The sequence below is a fragment of the Littorina saxatilis genome, linkage group LG13 (genome assembly GCF_037325665.1).
Source record: "Littorina saxatilis isolate snail1 linkage group LG13, US_GU_Lsax_2.0, whole genome shotgun sequence".
Lineage (NCBI taxonomy): Eukaryota > Metazoa > Mollusca > Gastropoda > Littorinimorpha > Littorinidae > Littorina > Littorina saxatilis.
Window position 1 is genome coordinate 34,583,036 of NC_090257.1, and position 16,987 is coordinate 34,600,022.

General features: G+C 40.6%; 2 protein-coding genes and 2 long non-coding RNA genes across 4 annotated transcripts in view; 2 read left to right on the forward strand and 2 right to left on the reverse strand.

The window, feature by feature from the left end:
• The window catches only part of LOC138945589 (uncharacterized), a 291,977-nt gene that overhangs the window by 217,448 nt on the left and 57,542 nt on the right, over positions 1–16,987 (forward strand). The gene's annotated exons all lie outside the window — the stretch shown is intronic.
• On the forward strand, positions 3,362–6,432 carry LOC138945570 (uncharacterized). The gene is made up of 2 exons (XR_011449036.1): positions 3,362–3,977; positions 5,923–6,432. It is a non-coding gene; the product is annotated as an uncharacterized lncRNA (long non-coding RNA).
• Positions 6,588–7,818, reverse strand: LOC138945571 (uncharacterized). Its single transcript, XR_011449037.1, has 2 exons — positions 7,358–7,818; positions 6,588–7,174 (listed from the first exon to the last, which is right to left on the reverse strand). It is a non-coding gene; the product is annotated as an uncharacterized lncRNA (long non-coding RNA).
• Positions 10,975–16,987, reverse strand: part of LOC138945569 (cytosolic phospholipase A2-like) — a 32,698-nt gene continuing 26,685 nt past the window's right edge. Inside the window, exons 9-11 of the mRNA XM_070317010.1 lie at positions 16,615–16,784; positions 15,648–16,202; positions 10,975–13,988 (exon numbers count right to left, since the gene is read on the reverse strand). Coding sequence (XP_070173111.1) covers positions 13,857–13,988; positions 15,648–16,202; positions 16,615–16,784 — 857 coding nt within the window. The 3' untranslated portion in view covers positions 10,975–13,856. The remainder of the gene's footprint in view (positions 13,989–15,647; positions 16,203–16,614; positions 16,785–16,987) is intronic.

Genomic DNA, 16,987 nt, shown 5'->3' on the forward strand with positions numbered 1-16,987 from the left:
GGACAGTGTGACGGCGGTAAATAATTCAAAGTTTCAAGAGGATGTTACCACGTTTGTATAAAATGTACAAATCTCAACTCGGAACCTTGTTCCTTTCAAATGTAAAGTATTAACACGGCTTACAAATCAAAGGAGAGTGTGGTGGTAACTATTTCGAAATTTGAAGAGCATGTTACCACGTGTGTAGACTACTTAATAGAAGACCTTGTTCCTTTTACATATATTCACACGCAGTACACATCGCAGGGCAGCTAATATTTCAAAGTTTGAATGAAGAGCATGTTACAACGTTTGTATAACATTTACACATCTCAATAGAAGATCTTGTTCCTTTTAAATGTTATTCTCACGGCTTACAATACATATTTCACAGTTTGAAGAACATGTTGCCGGTACCACGTTTGTATTTACAAATCTCAATAGAAGATCTTGTTCCTTTTAAATGTAAAGTTATTCTCACGGCTTACAATACAAATTTCACAGTTTGAAGAACATGTTGCCGGTAACCCTTTTTGGAAGGATGTTTTGAAACATTATAAGAAATGCTGTTCCTTAAGCGAGGTAGTTAAATGTGAATGATTTTGTTTCCGAATATATACATTACAATTTGAACATTATACGAGACCACGGTGAGCCTACAATAGTAAATAAGGAATGGATTGAAAATGATGTAGTGTTTGTCCATCAGTTGCTACATTTAAATGGAAGTTTTTTTTACCTTTGAAGATTTTAGGTTAAATTTTCCTTTTGTTCAAACTAATTTTTTATTCTATGATGGAATGATTAAGTCCTTACGAAAATATCAGAGAAAAGTACAAATTGATTCGTTGAATGGTTTTCAGATAAGGGCAGATTATTTGTAGAGGCAAACAGGCAATTAAAGAAGTTTTTTTGAAATCAAAATTTGATGATAACCCTGCAGGCATCAATCAATCAATCAATATGAAGCTTATATCGCGCGTATTCCGTGGGTACAGTTCTAAGCGCAGGGATTTATTTATTTTATACAATTTACATCGCGCACATATCTCAACACACGAATTCAAGGCGCAGGGATTTATTTATGCCGTGTGAGATGGATTTTTTTTTGCACAATACATCACGCATTCACATCGGCCAGCAGATCGCAGCCATTTCGGCGCATATCCTACTTTTCACGGCCTATTATTCCAAGTCACACGGGTATTTTGGTGGACATTTTTATCTATGCCTATACAATTTTGCCAGGAAAGACCCTTTTGTCAATCGTGGGATCTTTAACGTGCACACCCCAATGTAGTGTACACGAAGGGACCTCGGTTTTTCGTCTCATCCGAAAGACTAGGCATGAACAGATGGAATATGTATTTTTACAACCTGAACTGGAAACAGATTTTTGATAAGTGTTTTAGAACAACTAAGGACACACAGTTAAGATGGTTCCAGACCAGATTGCTTCATCGCATTCTTGGTGTTGCTAGCCGGTTATTTGTAACAAAATAAATTAAAAAAACAAAACAAAAAACAACATGTTGCCGGTACCACGTTTGTATTTACAAATCTCAATGGAAGATCTTGTTCCTTTTCAGTGTATTCACACGGCGTAGAGATCGACAGACTGTGTGACGGAGAGCTGCAGCTCGCCTGGCTTGACTGTATCGCTCTCCTTATCCTTGCCGTAAAGAACGACCTGGGACGCCTGTTGCTTCATCTCCTTCACACTCTTGAACGTGTGTTGACCCATCAACTCGTCTCGGAACAAGTTGCTGTTCCAAACCTAAAATTTAGTGAGAAACATGACGCATGAATAAGAACTGAAGGTGAAAAATCGAAACAGAATTTTTTATTTATTTTTACTTCTTTTTTTCGTTGAACAAAGCCAGGTATTCCCGTCTCGGTTGCGTACATATAGGTGTGCGCTGGCGTTTGAATATTTATGTATATGTATGTGTGTGTGTGTGGGGGGGGGCGGCGGGTTAGTGAGAGAGAGAGAGAGAGAGAGAGAGAGAGAGAGAGAGAGAGAGAGAGAGAGAGAGAGAGAGAGAGAGAGAGAGAGAGAGAGAGAGAGAGAGAGAGTAAGAGAACTCAGAACTCAGAACTCAGATGGGGGTGGTTGGGGGAGAGGGAGACCGGCGGTTTCCGTGCATGTCCCGACATGGTAGTGTACGTGTCAGTTTGTTTACTGTCCGTTTGCTTTATGTTTTGCAAGTAACACTGTTCTCCCAAACTTCAAGTACGAGAGAGTAAGGGAGAGAGAGAGAGAGATAGAGAGAGAGATAGAGAGAGACAGAGAGAGACAGACAGAGAGAGAGACAGAGACAGACAGACAGACAGACAGACAGAGAGACAGAGAGACAGAGAGAGAGACAAAGAGACAGAGATTTGGTTGAGCGTATAATTATGTAGCGGATATGGGGATTGTTGTGCAAGGATAACTCTGTCGAGTTGGACATCTTTATGAGAGGTCATTTTGGTCTCGTTTTGTTCATGTACAGGGTGACCCCCCAAAAAGAGTACCCAAACAAAACGTCATAAATTGAACAAAAATAAAGCAATCTTCATAAAATGTATTTACACACACAATTAGCCTCTGCATGATTTGCACAGAAAATTTTAGTGTTCTAGCTTGACTTTTAGCAAAGTTATGCTCATTCTACAGAACGTGCTCCAAATGGTGGGTTATAGAAACACGACAATACCCAGCATGCTTCCTCCGAAAGCGGCGTATGGCTGCCTAAATGGCGGGGTCATACACGTAAAATTCCACTCGTGCAAAACACGAGTGTACTTGGGAGTTTCAGCCCACGAACGCAGAAGAAGAAGAGCATGCATGGAATCTTTGCCTGCCTTTGTAATATGTTGTTGCTGTTTTTTGATAATAATAATAATAATAATGGAAACTTATAGAGCGCTTACCTAGAAGCTCCAAGCGCTTTACAATGACATTATTATACACATGTACAAAACCAAAATACAAGCATTAAGACACCAAAAAAAAACCAGGAGTACAAAAGCAAATTCATCGTTTAAATCCATGCAGTCACAAACAAACACACGCGTGCGCACGCACATACGCGTCCGCATACACACACACATGCTATCACCACACACATGCACAGATACACACAGACACACAGATACACAGATACACAGATACACACACAAACACACACACACACACACACACACAATGCAAGGCAAAACAAATTTGAAGGTGTTGGTTTTTGTTTTGTTTTAAAGTATTTTGAACATTTTATAATCATCCAAACATACGTTCAATCATTACACTGCAATTCATATTACAATAGATCTTTAAATGAAGGCAAATATTGCAAAACTGTTAACCAAATCAACTGATTCCAAAATTGCAGTCTCAAAAGACATCTTAAAGGACCAGACCACGCTGTTTTAAAGGTTATTAGAACCACTAACCGATGACTGAAGGTTAGAGAAATGCACCTAAAGATTCAAAAAATGTAAAGAAATTCACCGATTCGTAGCTTAATCATTGTGATTTAATTAAAAACGTTCCGCCAAATTCGTCTGCTAAACGAGACTTCGAAATGGCCGCCAGTAGACGAGAACCGGCTGTGACGTCACTTTGTGTTTGGAAACCGAAAGTTACAGCTTACGCTCAAGTGGGCGTTTGCCTAAATCGAGCATCAACAGCACGCCGAAGGAATGCGCACGGCTGCTGATAGCTATGAAGTATAGAAAAAAGGTTCAGGCATCAGTTGTCACCTTTTTCCGATGGGCTTACAACTTCTGCAGCAAGACTGATTAACTGGAAACGGCCAACACGATGTGCTGTGTTTCGCGACACTTTCTTCCAATGCGAACGCAGTTAAGCCGGCAAGAAAACCTGGCACACACAAAACAGCTGTTGCCTAACGCAGTTCCAGTTCCGACAATTGTTGACCACTCACAGGAGGTCAGAAACCGGATACCAATCAGTGTCATCAGAACGATCTGCTTTCACTAAACGCAGACGAAAGGAAGTGAGTACATGTATACTGAATGTGTTCTGTAAGGGATAGGGGTTCAGTGTCACTGGGCGTTTTTGTCAGACTGACAGTATTTGTAGTGGAATGGCATCTGTTCCTAATTTTAAGCACATGTGTTAAGATTACAGATTAAAACATATATCTGTTACTACATGCCCGTCCCCATGCACCCACCTTAAAGTTCCCTCTCTCTCTCCCTCTTTTACACTCACCTGGGTAATCGATGAGTCTCAGGTTTAATCAGTGTCCGTCCATATACACATAGACATTCACACAAACACACACACGTTGTTATAGTTGTTATCTTTTAATTCAGTGTTGTATTAAATGGATAAAGAAATCGTTAATACAGCAAGCTTGCATGAATAATTTGCTGTTGTCCTTTTTTTCAGATCAGGTTCTGTAATACAGTAATTATAATTAATACAAGTACAAATTCATGTTTGCAGTCATACTCATAGTGTGTGAGTGTGTGTGTGTGTGTGTGTGTGTGTGTGTGTGTGTGTGTGTGTGTGTGTGTGTGTGTGTGTGTGTGTGAAAAGCACTTTGATACTTAAAACATCTGTGTTATTTGATTTTATTACAAAACTGCAGTCAGAATATTAAGCAGACCTATTCCAACAATACATTTTGATCAGCAGTAAATGTAATGTCAAATTATGAACAACAATCATGTGAGCAGATATATCTAACAGAAACAAATAGTCTAGCAAAATAATACAACCAAACTGTACATGTATGGACATCATCATCCACATAAAAAAAATTGATTGTAGGAAGAGCACTCTGTGTTATTACCACTGCTTCAGTCAAACTGCCAGTTCAACTTTATCTCTGTGGGTTGTTTTTTTCTCTCAGAGTAACATGGGAAAAAAACCTTTAAAAAACTTGCATGCTACAGAGCTGGATTGTTTCTAGTGATCATGCAGCATGATTTATCCGCATAGAAAACTACTGAAACACCTAAACAGAAATAACAATGTCTACAGAAAAAATCCACTGTTTGATTGCTGTCTGTAGTACTCCTCTTGCTAACAGTGGCATTAAAATAATTAAAACAGCTATGCTCTCTTGGGGGGGGGGGGGGGGGGAAGTACTCAGTACTTTTTGTGTCTACATAGGCAAAACAAAACTATGCAATGTTTCAGATTTCCTGACCCACCCTATGTTTTTCCTCCTTATCCTGGACTATTTTGGACTCTTACAAAAATGTACTTCAAAAATGACAAATCTTAATTTTGCAGGCTTACAAGGAAATTGACTCTTCTCTTACAACCAGAATACACCATGATTTCAAGCAAATAAAAAACTACATGCACCTGAGAAAAAAACCACTTTAATTCAAGAAGTTAGACCTCCTAACCCCAGCTTTTCAATTCAATTCAATACGTTGTTGATGTTGATTATGGAGCTTAATGTCCTCCCAGGTAACTAGGGACCTATATTGGGACATGATTTTTTATACAATGTTAAAAGTGTAGGGTGTAATGGGGGGGAGGGGGACTGCAGGGTGACGGGGTGTAGTCGCTAATAAATTTAAAGGTGCGTTTATTATCTAATATACCAGACATTTTGTTTTGGCTGGTGTACAGAATAACATCACATAAAATCGCACTCGCAAAACATACAAAACACATAAAATGTACACATCAGTACACACATAACCCAAACCACGCATATCCATACCAGCACCATCACACACATATCCACATACATACTCTAGTTTGTACATTATAAAAATAAATACATTATGATTAATATCATTACTAGTCAACTTAAATTCAGGCTCAAAATAGGTCTTAAGATGGATGTTATTTAGTGTAATGAAGAGATTATAAAAACCAAAAAAAGCTATGAGAAAGAAAGTATGAAAGAATTATGCCCATTCTCCAGTGAAAGTTCTGCTGATTGTGGTAACTTTTTTTTCTGTCTAAAACAGGCATCAGGTTAACTGAAGGAGCTGTTTGAGGGGGTGGTGATCCTAACACTGGTCTATGGCAACACTGGCCTATGGCAGCTACAACAAAGCTCTGCATACACAGCAAGACTACAATGCAACAGTGCCCAGACTTTGACTGCTACAGCTAGACCAGTTGACAAAGCTCAAGTTGTCACCAAGCAGGACGCCCCAACTGGTGACCAACTATATAGACTGAGGCTGCCTATCTCCAAATCTGCCAAAGCAAGAATTGTTATGCAAGCTCCACATTTCTGTTTGCAGTTTAAGCCGACCTTAAGTATGCAATGGTTATGCACATCCCCCCCCCCACACACACACACCCCGCAGTTGAGAGTTGTAATGTACCTTTTATTTATCTTACATATATTTGAAGCCTGTGTAGCTCTGTGACAGAAAGAGGTCTCTGATGGCAGTGACCAGACAGGCAGGAAGAACTTTCCTGTTCTTTCGGAAAGTCAGTGAGTGTGCAACTTGTCGGTATGTTCTGAACACATCAAAACATGTTCTTTAATTTAAGCTACATAATATCATGTGGATGCACTGATTGGGTGTAAATAATAACAGCAATTGGTACAGTCAATTCACTAAATGTGCAACAGAACCCTAATCATCAGACATTTTACAACAGCAAACTTCAACAGTCCTTTTACTTTCCTGAATGTCATTATTATTTATTAAAACATGCATCTAGAGCAACATACATATAAATCTTCTTTTATTAAAGTTCATCTGAAATTCAGGCTGCTTTCCCATGCAAAGTACAAATGCAAGTGTCCATAAACCAGGGTTTAATACATGTAGTATGTGAGTGAGTTCTGATGAAAAAGTGATTGTGTTGTAATATTGGTTATTACTGAGTGTTGATGTTACAATGATTACATTATAAAAACAACAACAACAGAACAATGTGAAGAGCAAACTTCTTCTGTGGGCATGCAAGTGAGTTAATCTTGTGTGTGTGTGAAACTATATGTGCCTGAGTGTTACAAATTTAAATGACAACAGTTTTCTTGATAGCCTTTAAAAACAACAACAAATACATACATTTAACAATCAAACAAATATAGGCACCTCAAAAAAAGTTGTATGTACACCTTCGTGGCTGGTGATGCATTCTTGCTCCCCTGCAAGTTTTCATTCTACAATGTACCTCAGGCTAGCTTCCTCTCTCTCTCAAATCTGCCCCTCCCACACAATACAACAGGTACAGTGGCCACTCTGACACCAGTCTCTGAAATAATCAAGAACAGTTAAAACTGCGATGAGCTGTTGTTCTTTTACTCGTGCATGCAATGCATGAACACTTAAACAATATCCCACTTATTCGCGAGTGCGTTGACAAGGCGAGAGTGAAAAAAATAGCACAGACTCGAAAGCAGACGATAAGTTCAGCACAGAGAGCGGGCGTGTTTACCTTTGATCGCTGAGACAAACAGAGTCGCAATTTTCATCGTCACTGTCTTTTCACTACTGCTGGAAGTGGCCTCCGCTCCTCATCTTTCATGCTTGATTCGAGGAGAGAAACTGGTAGTTCGAACATGTACGGTTCAATTTCGTCTGCAGTTACGCTTGTTGCCATGTTGGTAAACAACCATCTTCACACAGTGTGACGTCACGGATAATTTATTCATAAGCCAGTCTCGCGAAGATCACGCGGCACAATGGCGGGTCGTTTTGGAGAAGAAATCCGTCGCTTCGGTCACGAAATTCGTCGGATTACGGCCTTAGAAGATTCCGAAGTAAACCAAACATTGTTGAAGACGGTAAGAAAGTGGTTTTCTAACTAACTGCAAACATCGGGAAGTGTTCGGTCGCGCAGGAACACGATTCGAAGCGTTTTTGACGCTAAAACAGCATGGTCTGGACCTTTAAAGTTACTTGCTCTGTTACATTCGCACGTAAGATTCAAATACACACCAAGCCATTCAACTCAACCCAACTCAACTCAATTTTATTAATCCATATGGAAATTAAATTGTAACAATACTCATTTCCAATCAAAAGAATAAGAATGCATAATAACAAGAAGAGCAAACGCTCGATCGAGTCACTTTCGCAGTTCTGAATATTATATGAGGCATCAGATGGACAGGAAGAAATTGCTATTCACAACACAATGAGTCACGTTCACATAAAATTTGAGCCGGGTCACTTTTATAGTTTCCGAGAAAAGCCCAACGTTAAGTTGTGTGTTGCCGAACAGAAAAGGCTAGTTATCTCCCTTGTTTTTCTGATAACGTTCGTAAAAGGCTACAGATGTAAATACTTTGATGTAAAGAATAATCCTACAAAGTTTCAATCACATCCGATGAACTTTGTCAAAGATATAAAATGTCTAATTTTTCCTTTGACGCTGACCTGTGACCTTGAAAAAGGTCAAAGGTCAACGAAACCATCGTTAAAGTGTAGAGGTCATTGGAGGTCACGACTAAACAAAATATGAGCCCGATCGCTTTGATAGTTTCCGAGAAAAGTCCAACGTTAAGGTGGTGTCTACGGACGGCCGGCCGGCCGGACGGCCTGCCGGACGGCCGGCCGGACGGCCGGCCGGACAGACTAACACTGACCGATTACATAGAGTCACTTTTTCTCAAGTGACTCAAAAATAAAAACATCATAAGAAAATAAGTGAGTATGGTTATTATGAGTATGATCACAGTCTCACTAACGCAAACAGTCATCCGTCAAGTCAAGTCTGCCAACACACAACTCACTCACACAACAACAACAGCAACAGCAATACAATTTAACAAAAACCATAATTCCGATAACAAAAAGACGTCCAAGAGTCCACCTCCACATCCACGCACACACAAGGTATACAAAGCACCACATGTCAACTAGAACACCGCACATTTGAACTACGGTAATACAGTTACTAAAAATACAATAAAAATTCAGAGTAAGATAACATATTTATAGCATACTGTTGATATTGCTCGTAGCCAAACTGATGTTTCTGTACAATCCATCTCATACAACAAGTTGTATTAGACAAAACATAGGTCGAAACCCTACGACACAACGGGAATGCTTCGCAAGATACAAGTCAAACAAAGGCTAATTCGACGAGAAATAAAGTAAGCAAAGCAGTGCACATTACTTTAATCGTCTGCCAAACAAAACAAAGAACCAAAATGATTAACAGCAAAATGCAACAACGTAACAGCGGTCCAAATGTTTGGGTATTAGTAATAGTAGTTACAGAAAAACAAGAACAAAATCGCAAAATCACAGAAACCTCCTCGTGATGAAATCAAAGCAACAACAAAAAAGTAACCGCTTGTCAACGCTAAAAGAAAGCCAAAAGGAACAACAAAACATAACACCTAAAGTTGACATGTTGTCCAAGACTCTGAACATAGAGAATAAAAAATAGAGAAGCATTTTCATTTGTCGTAAAAATCGCAACTGGGGCGTTTTTTCGAAAGCCTTTTGTTGAGCGATTACAACTCGGCAATGACATAGTATTAATGGCAACTGTAAAACCAGAACAAAATCTCAAAATCACAGAAATCTCCTCATGGTGAAATCAAAGCAACAACAGAAAGGTAACCGTTTCGCAAAGCTAAACCGAAGACAACAGGAACAACAAAACATAAAACCGAAAGTTGACATAATTTATCATTGTAAAGCTGGTATGGTGTCAAAGACTCGGAACATACAAAATAACAAACAGAGAAGCATTTTAATTTGCCGTACGAATCACAGCTGGGCCTTTTTTCGAAAGCTCTTTGTCGATCGATTGTAACTCGGCAATGGCATAATGACGGAGAACGTTGGAAGTACCTGAGCTCATAATTATATAACACAGCATGAAATTCAATCCTTATAAATGGTAGGAGACAGTTTGTACAGTCTGTGCCTGCTCACGACGTTGTGAAATAAATTATCAATAATTAATACATAATTTGCTAGGTAATTTGAATACTGTTGTGCCGAGTAAAAATTAGTTCAATTCTCCAAGCAAATTTGTAGAAAAAAACTGGCAGACAAAATTAGGATACTGGGAGAGAGTGGGGGGGGGGGGGGGGGGGAGAAGGGGCTGGTGAGCAGATGCTGATTGCCTTAAGATACAGGCATGGTTTAGTAATCAAAATGGAAACATTTCTCTCACCAAATCGAAGCAGGTAAAGCAATGTGCTTACCTCCCCTTGAATACTGAATCAAAGAACGTCAGGCTTTTTTTTCTTCTTTTTATATTTAGTCAAGTTTTGATTTTTTCTCCTTCGAGGAAAAACGCAAGTAAAATCTAGAATCTTCACAGGTAACGAAAGCCATGACCACACACCTGTATACCTGACAACATTTTGCAGCACATGAAGGGTAAAACCTGGACTTTGCTCAGGTAAGAAATACATTCACCACACACCTGTTTTCCTGACTATATGTACAACCGCATACCTGACAATCACGACTGTCACCGTGAGGCCGCAATCATGCAAATGAAGGTACAGTCGAACCTGCCCTTAAGATCACCTGTCTTACAAGACCACCTGTATAAGGCGACCACCTGTCTAAGGAGACCACCCCAAAGTATCCCCAAGGGTTTTTACGACTCTATAACTAAACTGTCTAAACAGACCACCTGTCTAGAGAGACCACCTGTCTAAAGAGACCACCTGTCTAAAGAGACCACCTGTCTAAAGAGACCACTTTTGCTCAGTCCCTTGGGTGGTCTCTTTAGACAGGTTTGACTGTACAACTATCGAACACTGGCATCTTTTTCAGCTGGTGCATGTACATTACAAAGCGACTTGTACCGAAATGGCGCCATTTTCTTTCCCCAGCACAGACACAGAAAAATATACTGACTTGAATTTTTTTAGATCATTATTTTTTCATCGCCTTCCCCCTCAGTTACGAATGAATGAAACACTTCCGACAGCTTGCGCAGAACGGTGTCCGTGTTATCGGCTTAGCTCAAGTCGCATCTATTCTTTTACCAGTACAGACTCAGAAGCGTACATTAAACTGAATCGTGCAGTCAACTTCGTTTTCATCACCTTCACCCTGACAACGAAATCCTGACTTTGGTTTCTTGTGAGACGACGAAGTTAGTGCTGACGAACACCGAGAAAGTCCGCAACCTCGTTGCCACTTCGAGTCAGCAGCAACGTCAGTAAAACACGTGACCGCGTGAAAATATGAAAAAAACTCTTCGGTCTCTTTTTTCCACTTTGAAGGTGGACACCCAAATCACACACGTTACTGCGAGAAAAAAAAAGAAACATGTTGTTCTCCCGTTTCCACTCTGAAGACATAACTCATAAATCACACACGTTACTGCGTGCGAACGCGAAGTGTCTTTTCAGTCTCCTCTTAGACCAGTGCAACGATGGATGCCCAAAGAACCCAACACGTGAACACAATCACGAAACTAACATCAACCGATGATATGTCACAGGTAAGACTTCTTCTTCGTTCATGAGCTGAAACTCCCACGTTCACTAATGCTTTTGCACGAGTGGGTTTTTACGTGTATGCCCGTTTTTACCCCGCCATTCAGGCAGCTATACGCCACATTCGGTGGAAACAGATGAGACATTTGCCTGTTCAAATGTTGTCAATGTCAACTCTCACACTTTCAGTCGAAGAAGTTATAAATACGATTAACAAACTAGACAAAACAAAAGCAGTCGGTCCAGACGAAATCCACAATAGAATTTTAATTGAGAGCTGCGAAGTGATTTGTGACAGCCTAACTGCACTGTTTAATCGGTCTTTACGTGAAGGACTTTTTCCGTCAGTTTGGAAAATAGCCCACGTTTCACCAGTTCATAAAAAGGGAAACAAAGATACATGTAGTAATTATCGTCCAATCTCCCTCCTAAGCTGTGTTGGCAAAACACTAGAGAAATGTATACAAATTCATGTCTTTGACTACTTAAAGCAAAACAATATCATTACAGAGTCGCAGTCCGGTTTCATTCCTGGTGACTCAACTGTTTACCAGCTTCTTACAATATACAATGACATATGCAAATCACTCGATAATAGAATAACTACCCAAGCAATCTTCTTTGATATATCCAAAGCATTCGATAGAGTTTGGCACAGGGGCTTATTGCATAAACTCGAAGCCGCTGGAATTAACGGGCCATTATTAAACTGGTTTACAGACTACCTAACAGATCGAAAGCAAGCAGTTGTATTAAAAGGCAGTAAATCAACTTATCTTCCAGTAGTAGCGGGAGTTCCTCAAGGTTCAGTGCTTGGACCTTTGCTCTTCCTAATTTATGTAAACGACATTGTACGTGATATAGAATCTACGATTAAGCTTTTTGCTGACGACACTAGCATGTACTTGTCTTTAGCCAATCACAACATCCGTGCCGAAATTTTAAACTCAGATCTTGAAAAAATTGTAAATTGGGCAGAAACATGGAAGGTAGCATTTAACCATGCAAAAACTGAATTGGTGAACTGTTGTACACAAAGAACCCCTGATATTGCAGATCTAAACTTTGGCAATACCATCCTTGAAAGTTCTCAAAATCACAAACACTTAGGAATAATAATACAAAACAACTGTAAATGGGATGAACATATAAAATCTCTTGTTGCAAAGTGCAGAACTCTTGTAGCTTGCTTGCGTACATACAAATATAGACTGAGTCGAAAATCATTGGAAATTATGTTTAAATCCTTCATTCTACCACACTTTGATTATTGCGACATAATATGGGACAACTGTAGCAAAACCCTAACAGATGAACTCGAAAAGTTAAACCTAGATGCAATACGAACAATCATCGGAGCTGTCCGCGGAACCAGTCACTTTAAGCTTTACGGAGAATCTGGACTCCAATCATTATCTGAAAGGCGTAACCGTCATAAACTAACAATGTTCCATAAAATTATTCACGACAAGACCCCCCCATACCTACAAGCAGCACTCCCACCTCTCGTAGCAGCCAACAACCCCTACCACAGACGCCGCCCCTTAGAACGAAGTATACCCCCACATCGAACAGAAACGTACAAAACATCCTTTTTTCCTTCGACAACAGTACTCTGGAACCAACTATCTGAACAAATACAGTTAACCGACTCCCTCGGGGAATTTAAACATTACTTAACAAAAGACGACACACAAATTCCAGTTTACTTCTACAGTGGCAGTCGACAAACACAAATAATCCACACAAAAATGAGACTTAATATTAGTGATCTAAAGAAAGACTTAGTTGAGCGACACCTTGCGGAAAACAGCGTATGCGACTGTGGTGATGGAACAGAAACTGCAACACACTTCTTACTAGAATGCCGTTTACACTTAGCTGCAAGAAACAACACAATCAACAAACTAACCAACAACCTCACACACACAGATATTCTACTTCTTGGAAACCCCTCCCTGCAAACAAAAGTTAACAAAAAAATCTTTTTAACAGTGCAGGAATTTATTGGACAGTCCGGCCGTTTCGAACAGATAAACATGTAAAGTGAAAGCAAAATCGATACGTCTACTCGTCTCTCTCTCTCTCTCTCTCTCTCTCTCTCTCTCTCTCTCTCTCTCTCTCTCTCTCTCTCTCTCTCTCTCTCTCTCTCTCTCTCTCCCTCTCTCCCTCCCTCTCTCCCTCCCTATCTCTTACTCGCTAACACCATAAATATTATATATGTATTCTTAAACGGATTTTTGTTTTGATGTACAATTTTCATTCAATTTTCCTTTCATGTTTGCTTGCTTTTCATTTAAACTGTACAATAGCCGCCATTTATATGTAATTTTCTAGAAAACTGTAAACAACACTATAAGCATTATGCTTGTTGTTGTTTACTCAATATGCGTTTTTTTGTAAATAATGCACAAACGTTGAATAAAACAGTTTAAACCAATGTCAACTCTCCCCTTGTTCCACAATGGTGACAACAGATCCGCGGTGGCTTGTGTTAAAGAACGGGTCTTCCTACTCATCCTGGGCATTGTTGCCGGCGTGGTTGTGGTCAAGGTCAATGACTTCAAACTGGTCGAGGTCGTTCACGTCGATGTTCGCTGCACCGGTGGAGGAACTCAGACTCGCTCTGGCCTGATGGTCATTCTGCGGGAAATAAAATAGACATGATATAGACATGGAGGTTTTCAATCAAGGATCCGAAACAGATAGACCTTTAATGTTTCGGAATCGGGATTAAAAATAAAAACCAAGGCTAGTCTATGGAACGTTTAACCAATGACAAAACAAAATAAAGTACTAATAATTGAAATAACAGTGACACTAATATTTAACACTTGGGCAATATGAGCAATAAATTCGCCCAACGGAAAGACACGACGTTCACACCGCAATGCATTCAACATGACAGACAGAAGAGTATGAAAACAAAAATGGAAATAACAACAACAACGCTGACACGTACTTCGGGTTTTGTTTGCTCTTACTTGTAATTGGCTTTATCCAAACTCATAGACGTCCCCAGATTGAATTAAAACATTCACAAAGGGTGAAGGAGACGGCGGGAATAACAACGGGGGGTTGTACACTCCACGAGCAAGACGCACCAAAGAGACAGAGAAAACAACAGGGGATAGTACACTCCACGAGCAAGACACACAAAAGAGACAGAGAAAACAACAGGGGATAGTACACTCCACGAGCAAGACACACAGAAGAGACAGAGAAAACAACAGGGGATAGTACACTCCACGAGCAAGACGCACCAAAGAGACAGAGAAAACAACAGGGGATAGTACACTCCACGAGCAAGACGCACCAAAGAGACAGAGAAAACAACAGGGGATAGTACACTCCACGAGCAAGACGCACAAAAGAGACAGAGAAAACAACAGGGGATAGTACACTCCACGAGCAAGACGCACAAAAGAGACAGAGAAAACAACAGGGGATAGTACACTCCACGAGCAAGACGCACAAAAGAGACAGAGAAAACAACAGGGGATAGTACACTCCACGAGCAAGACGCACAAAAGAGACAGAGAAAACAACAGGGGATAGTACACTCCACGAGCAAGACGCACAAAAGAGACAGAGAAAACAACAGGGGATAGTACACTCCACGAGCAAGACGCACAAAAGAGACAGAGAAAACAACAGGGGATAGTACACTCCACGAGCAAGACGCACAAAAGAGACAGAGAAAACAACAGGGGATAGTACACTCCACGAGCAAGACACACAAAGAGACAGAGAAAACAAACACCAGACAAGCACTATTTTTCGGGTAATCCAGTGATTGGCTTGGGTTTTGTCCACTGGAGGTCCATTGACTGACTCAGCCATGAATCAATCAGTCATTTTGCAAACCAATCAGTCAAGAAGAAAAAAATGTCCTTTCACCACGGGACTGCCGCAATTGTGCATTCCGGCAGTGATGAGAAACTTCTGAAAGTAGTTTACAATGTACAAATGAAAGGATAATTCAATTCATTTCTTAATTTTCTTGTTTATTTTCCTATGGTCTTACATGAAGAAGAATAAAAAGTATGAGGACACAAATAACCATTTTTTATTTCAATTAAAGTAAGGAAGGGGAAAAAGAAAGAAAGAACAAGACAGCAGACAAAAATAAGACGAGCTGACTGACTCTGCTGCATGTCTATCGGTCAGTTGACGGATTGAGACCCATGTGTGTCGATCTTTTCCGAATTTAACATGGCAAAAGACCAATGACCGACGCCCAAGCCAATCCCTGGTAATCTGATAATAGACTAATCAATCTTAAACGTCAAAAAGCCTTACCTCAGCGGAGTGGAGCGAGACAGAATTAGTGATGCTGCTGGAGAGAGACGAGATGGTGCTCTGTCGCCTCAACAGCTTCCTCCTCTCCTTAGCACCCTCGAAGTGCATCTTGGCCTCGTGGTGATCCGTCACGGGTGTTCCGTCACGCTTGAACGACTCTGGGGCGTCGAAAAACGCTGTGACGAAGTTGGGATGTTGCTTGTTGAAACCTACAGGTTCTCGACGCCTGACAGCGGTCTTGAAGTTCCTGCGACCATCGTGCCGTGGCTTAGTGTCAGAGTCCTGTCTGGCCAGAAGGAACGGGTTGACCTCACCATTCTGATGGGAACTCACACCACTGAAGGGAGCTTTGCTGTGTGGGTCTTGCTTCGACGCCTGCAATAAGCCATTGTCAGTCGGGGGAACGATCTTGCCCATGCTCTCCATGCGCTTGAGGAACTTCTTGAGCTGCCTCTTCTCCTGCACGCTCTTCATCCTCAGCAGCTTAATTTCCTCTGGCTGGACGGCTCCGCGCGGTGCGGCCTTTCTCTTCCTGGCCACAACCTCTGCCAGCACCTATACCACACAGAACGCTTGATTACCCCGAGTTTTTCAGGAACTTAATGTCTTAATCTTGCAGTTAAAAATACAAAGACACTTCATCAAACCAAAACACAAGGGGAACATTTAATTAAAATCAGTATCGAGACGTTAAGTCGTACAAATATGAAGCTTGTGAGTGGCAATCCCTCTGGCATAATATTTCGTGAAAATGGTAGACCGTTGATGTGTGAATAAACTGCACAGGTTTCTTTCATACGCGACTTTGATATTGTGATGATTCTAACGCATTGACACACATTGCAAGAACAACTTTAAGTGACACATACCCATCGACCCATCCATCTACACACACACACACACACACACACACACACACACACACACACACACACACACACACACACACACACACACACACACACACCTGTTTGACGCGTGGCATGCTGAGCAGCGTGTTGAATTCAGTCAGCTGTGACAGCCTCAGGAACTGCTCATGCGTGTAGGTGAAATTGAAGGTGGAGTAGGGTCGCGCCGGGTCGTCGAAGATGTCGAAGTCAGCAAAGTCTTTCTCTTCCTGAGTCTCCCGACGAACACCTGTCAGCAATGAGAACGTACTAATTGAGATACTCACTGAAATTGCAGTTATCTACAACACACACAATGAATGAATTTTGTACTTGCGCGTTAAGGGACTTTACAAAGAGGACACATTTTTCAACAGAATACTTAAATTTGAAGCGACCTTGCTTCTCTAAGCAAGTTTACATGATGACTTAAGTTTGGATCCTGAAATTCAA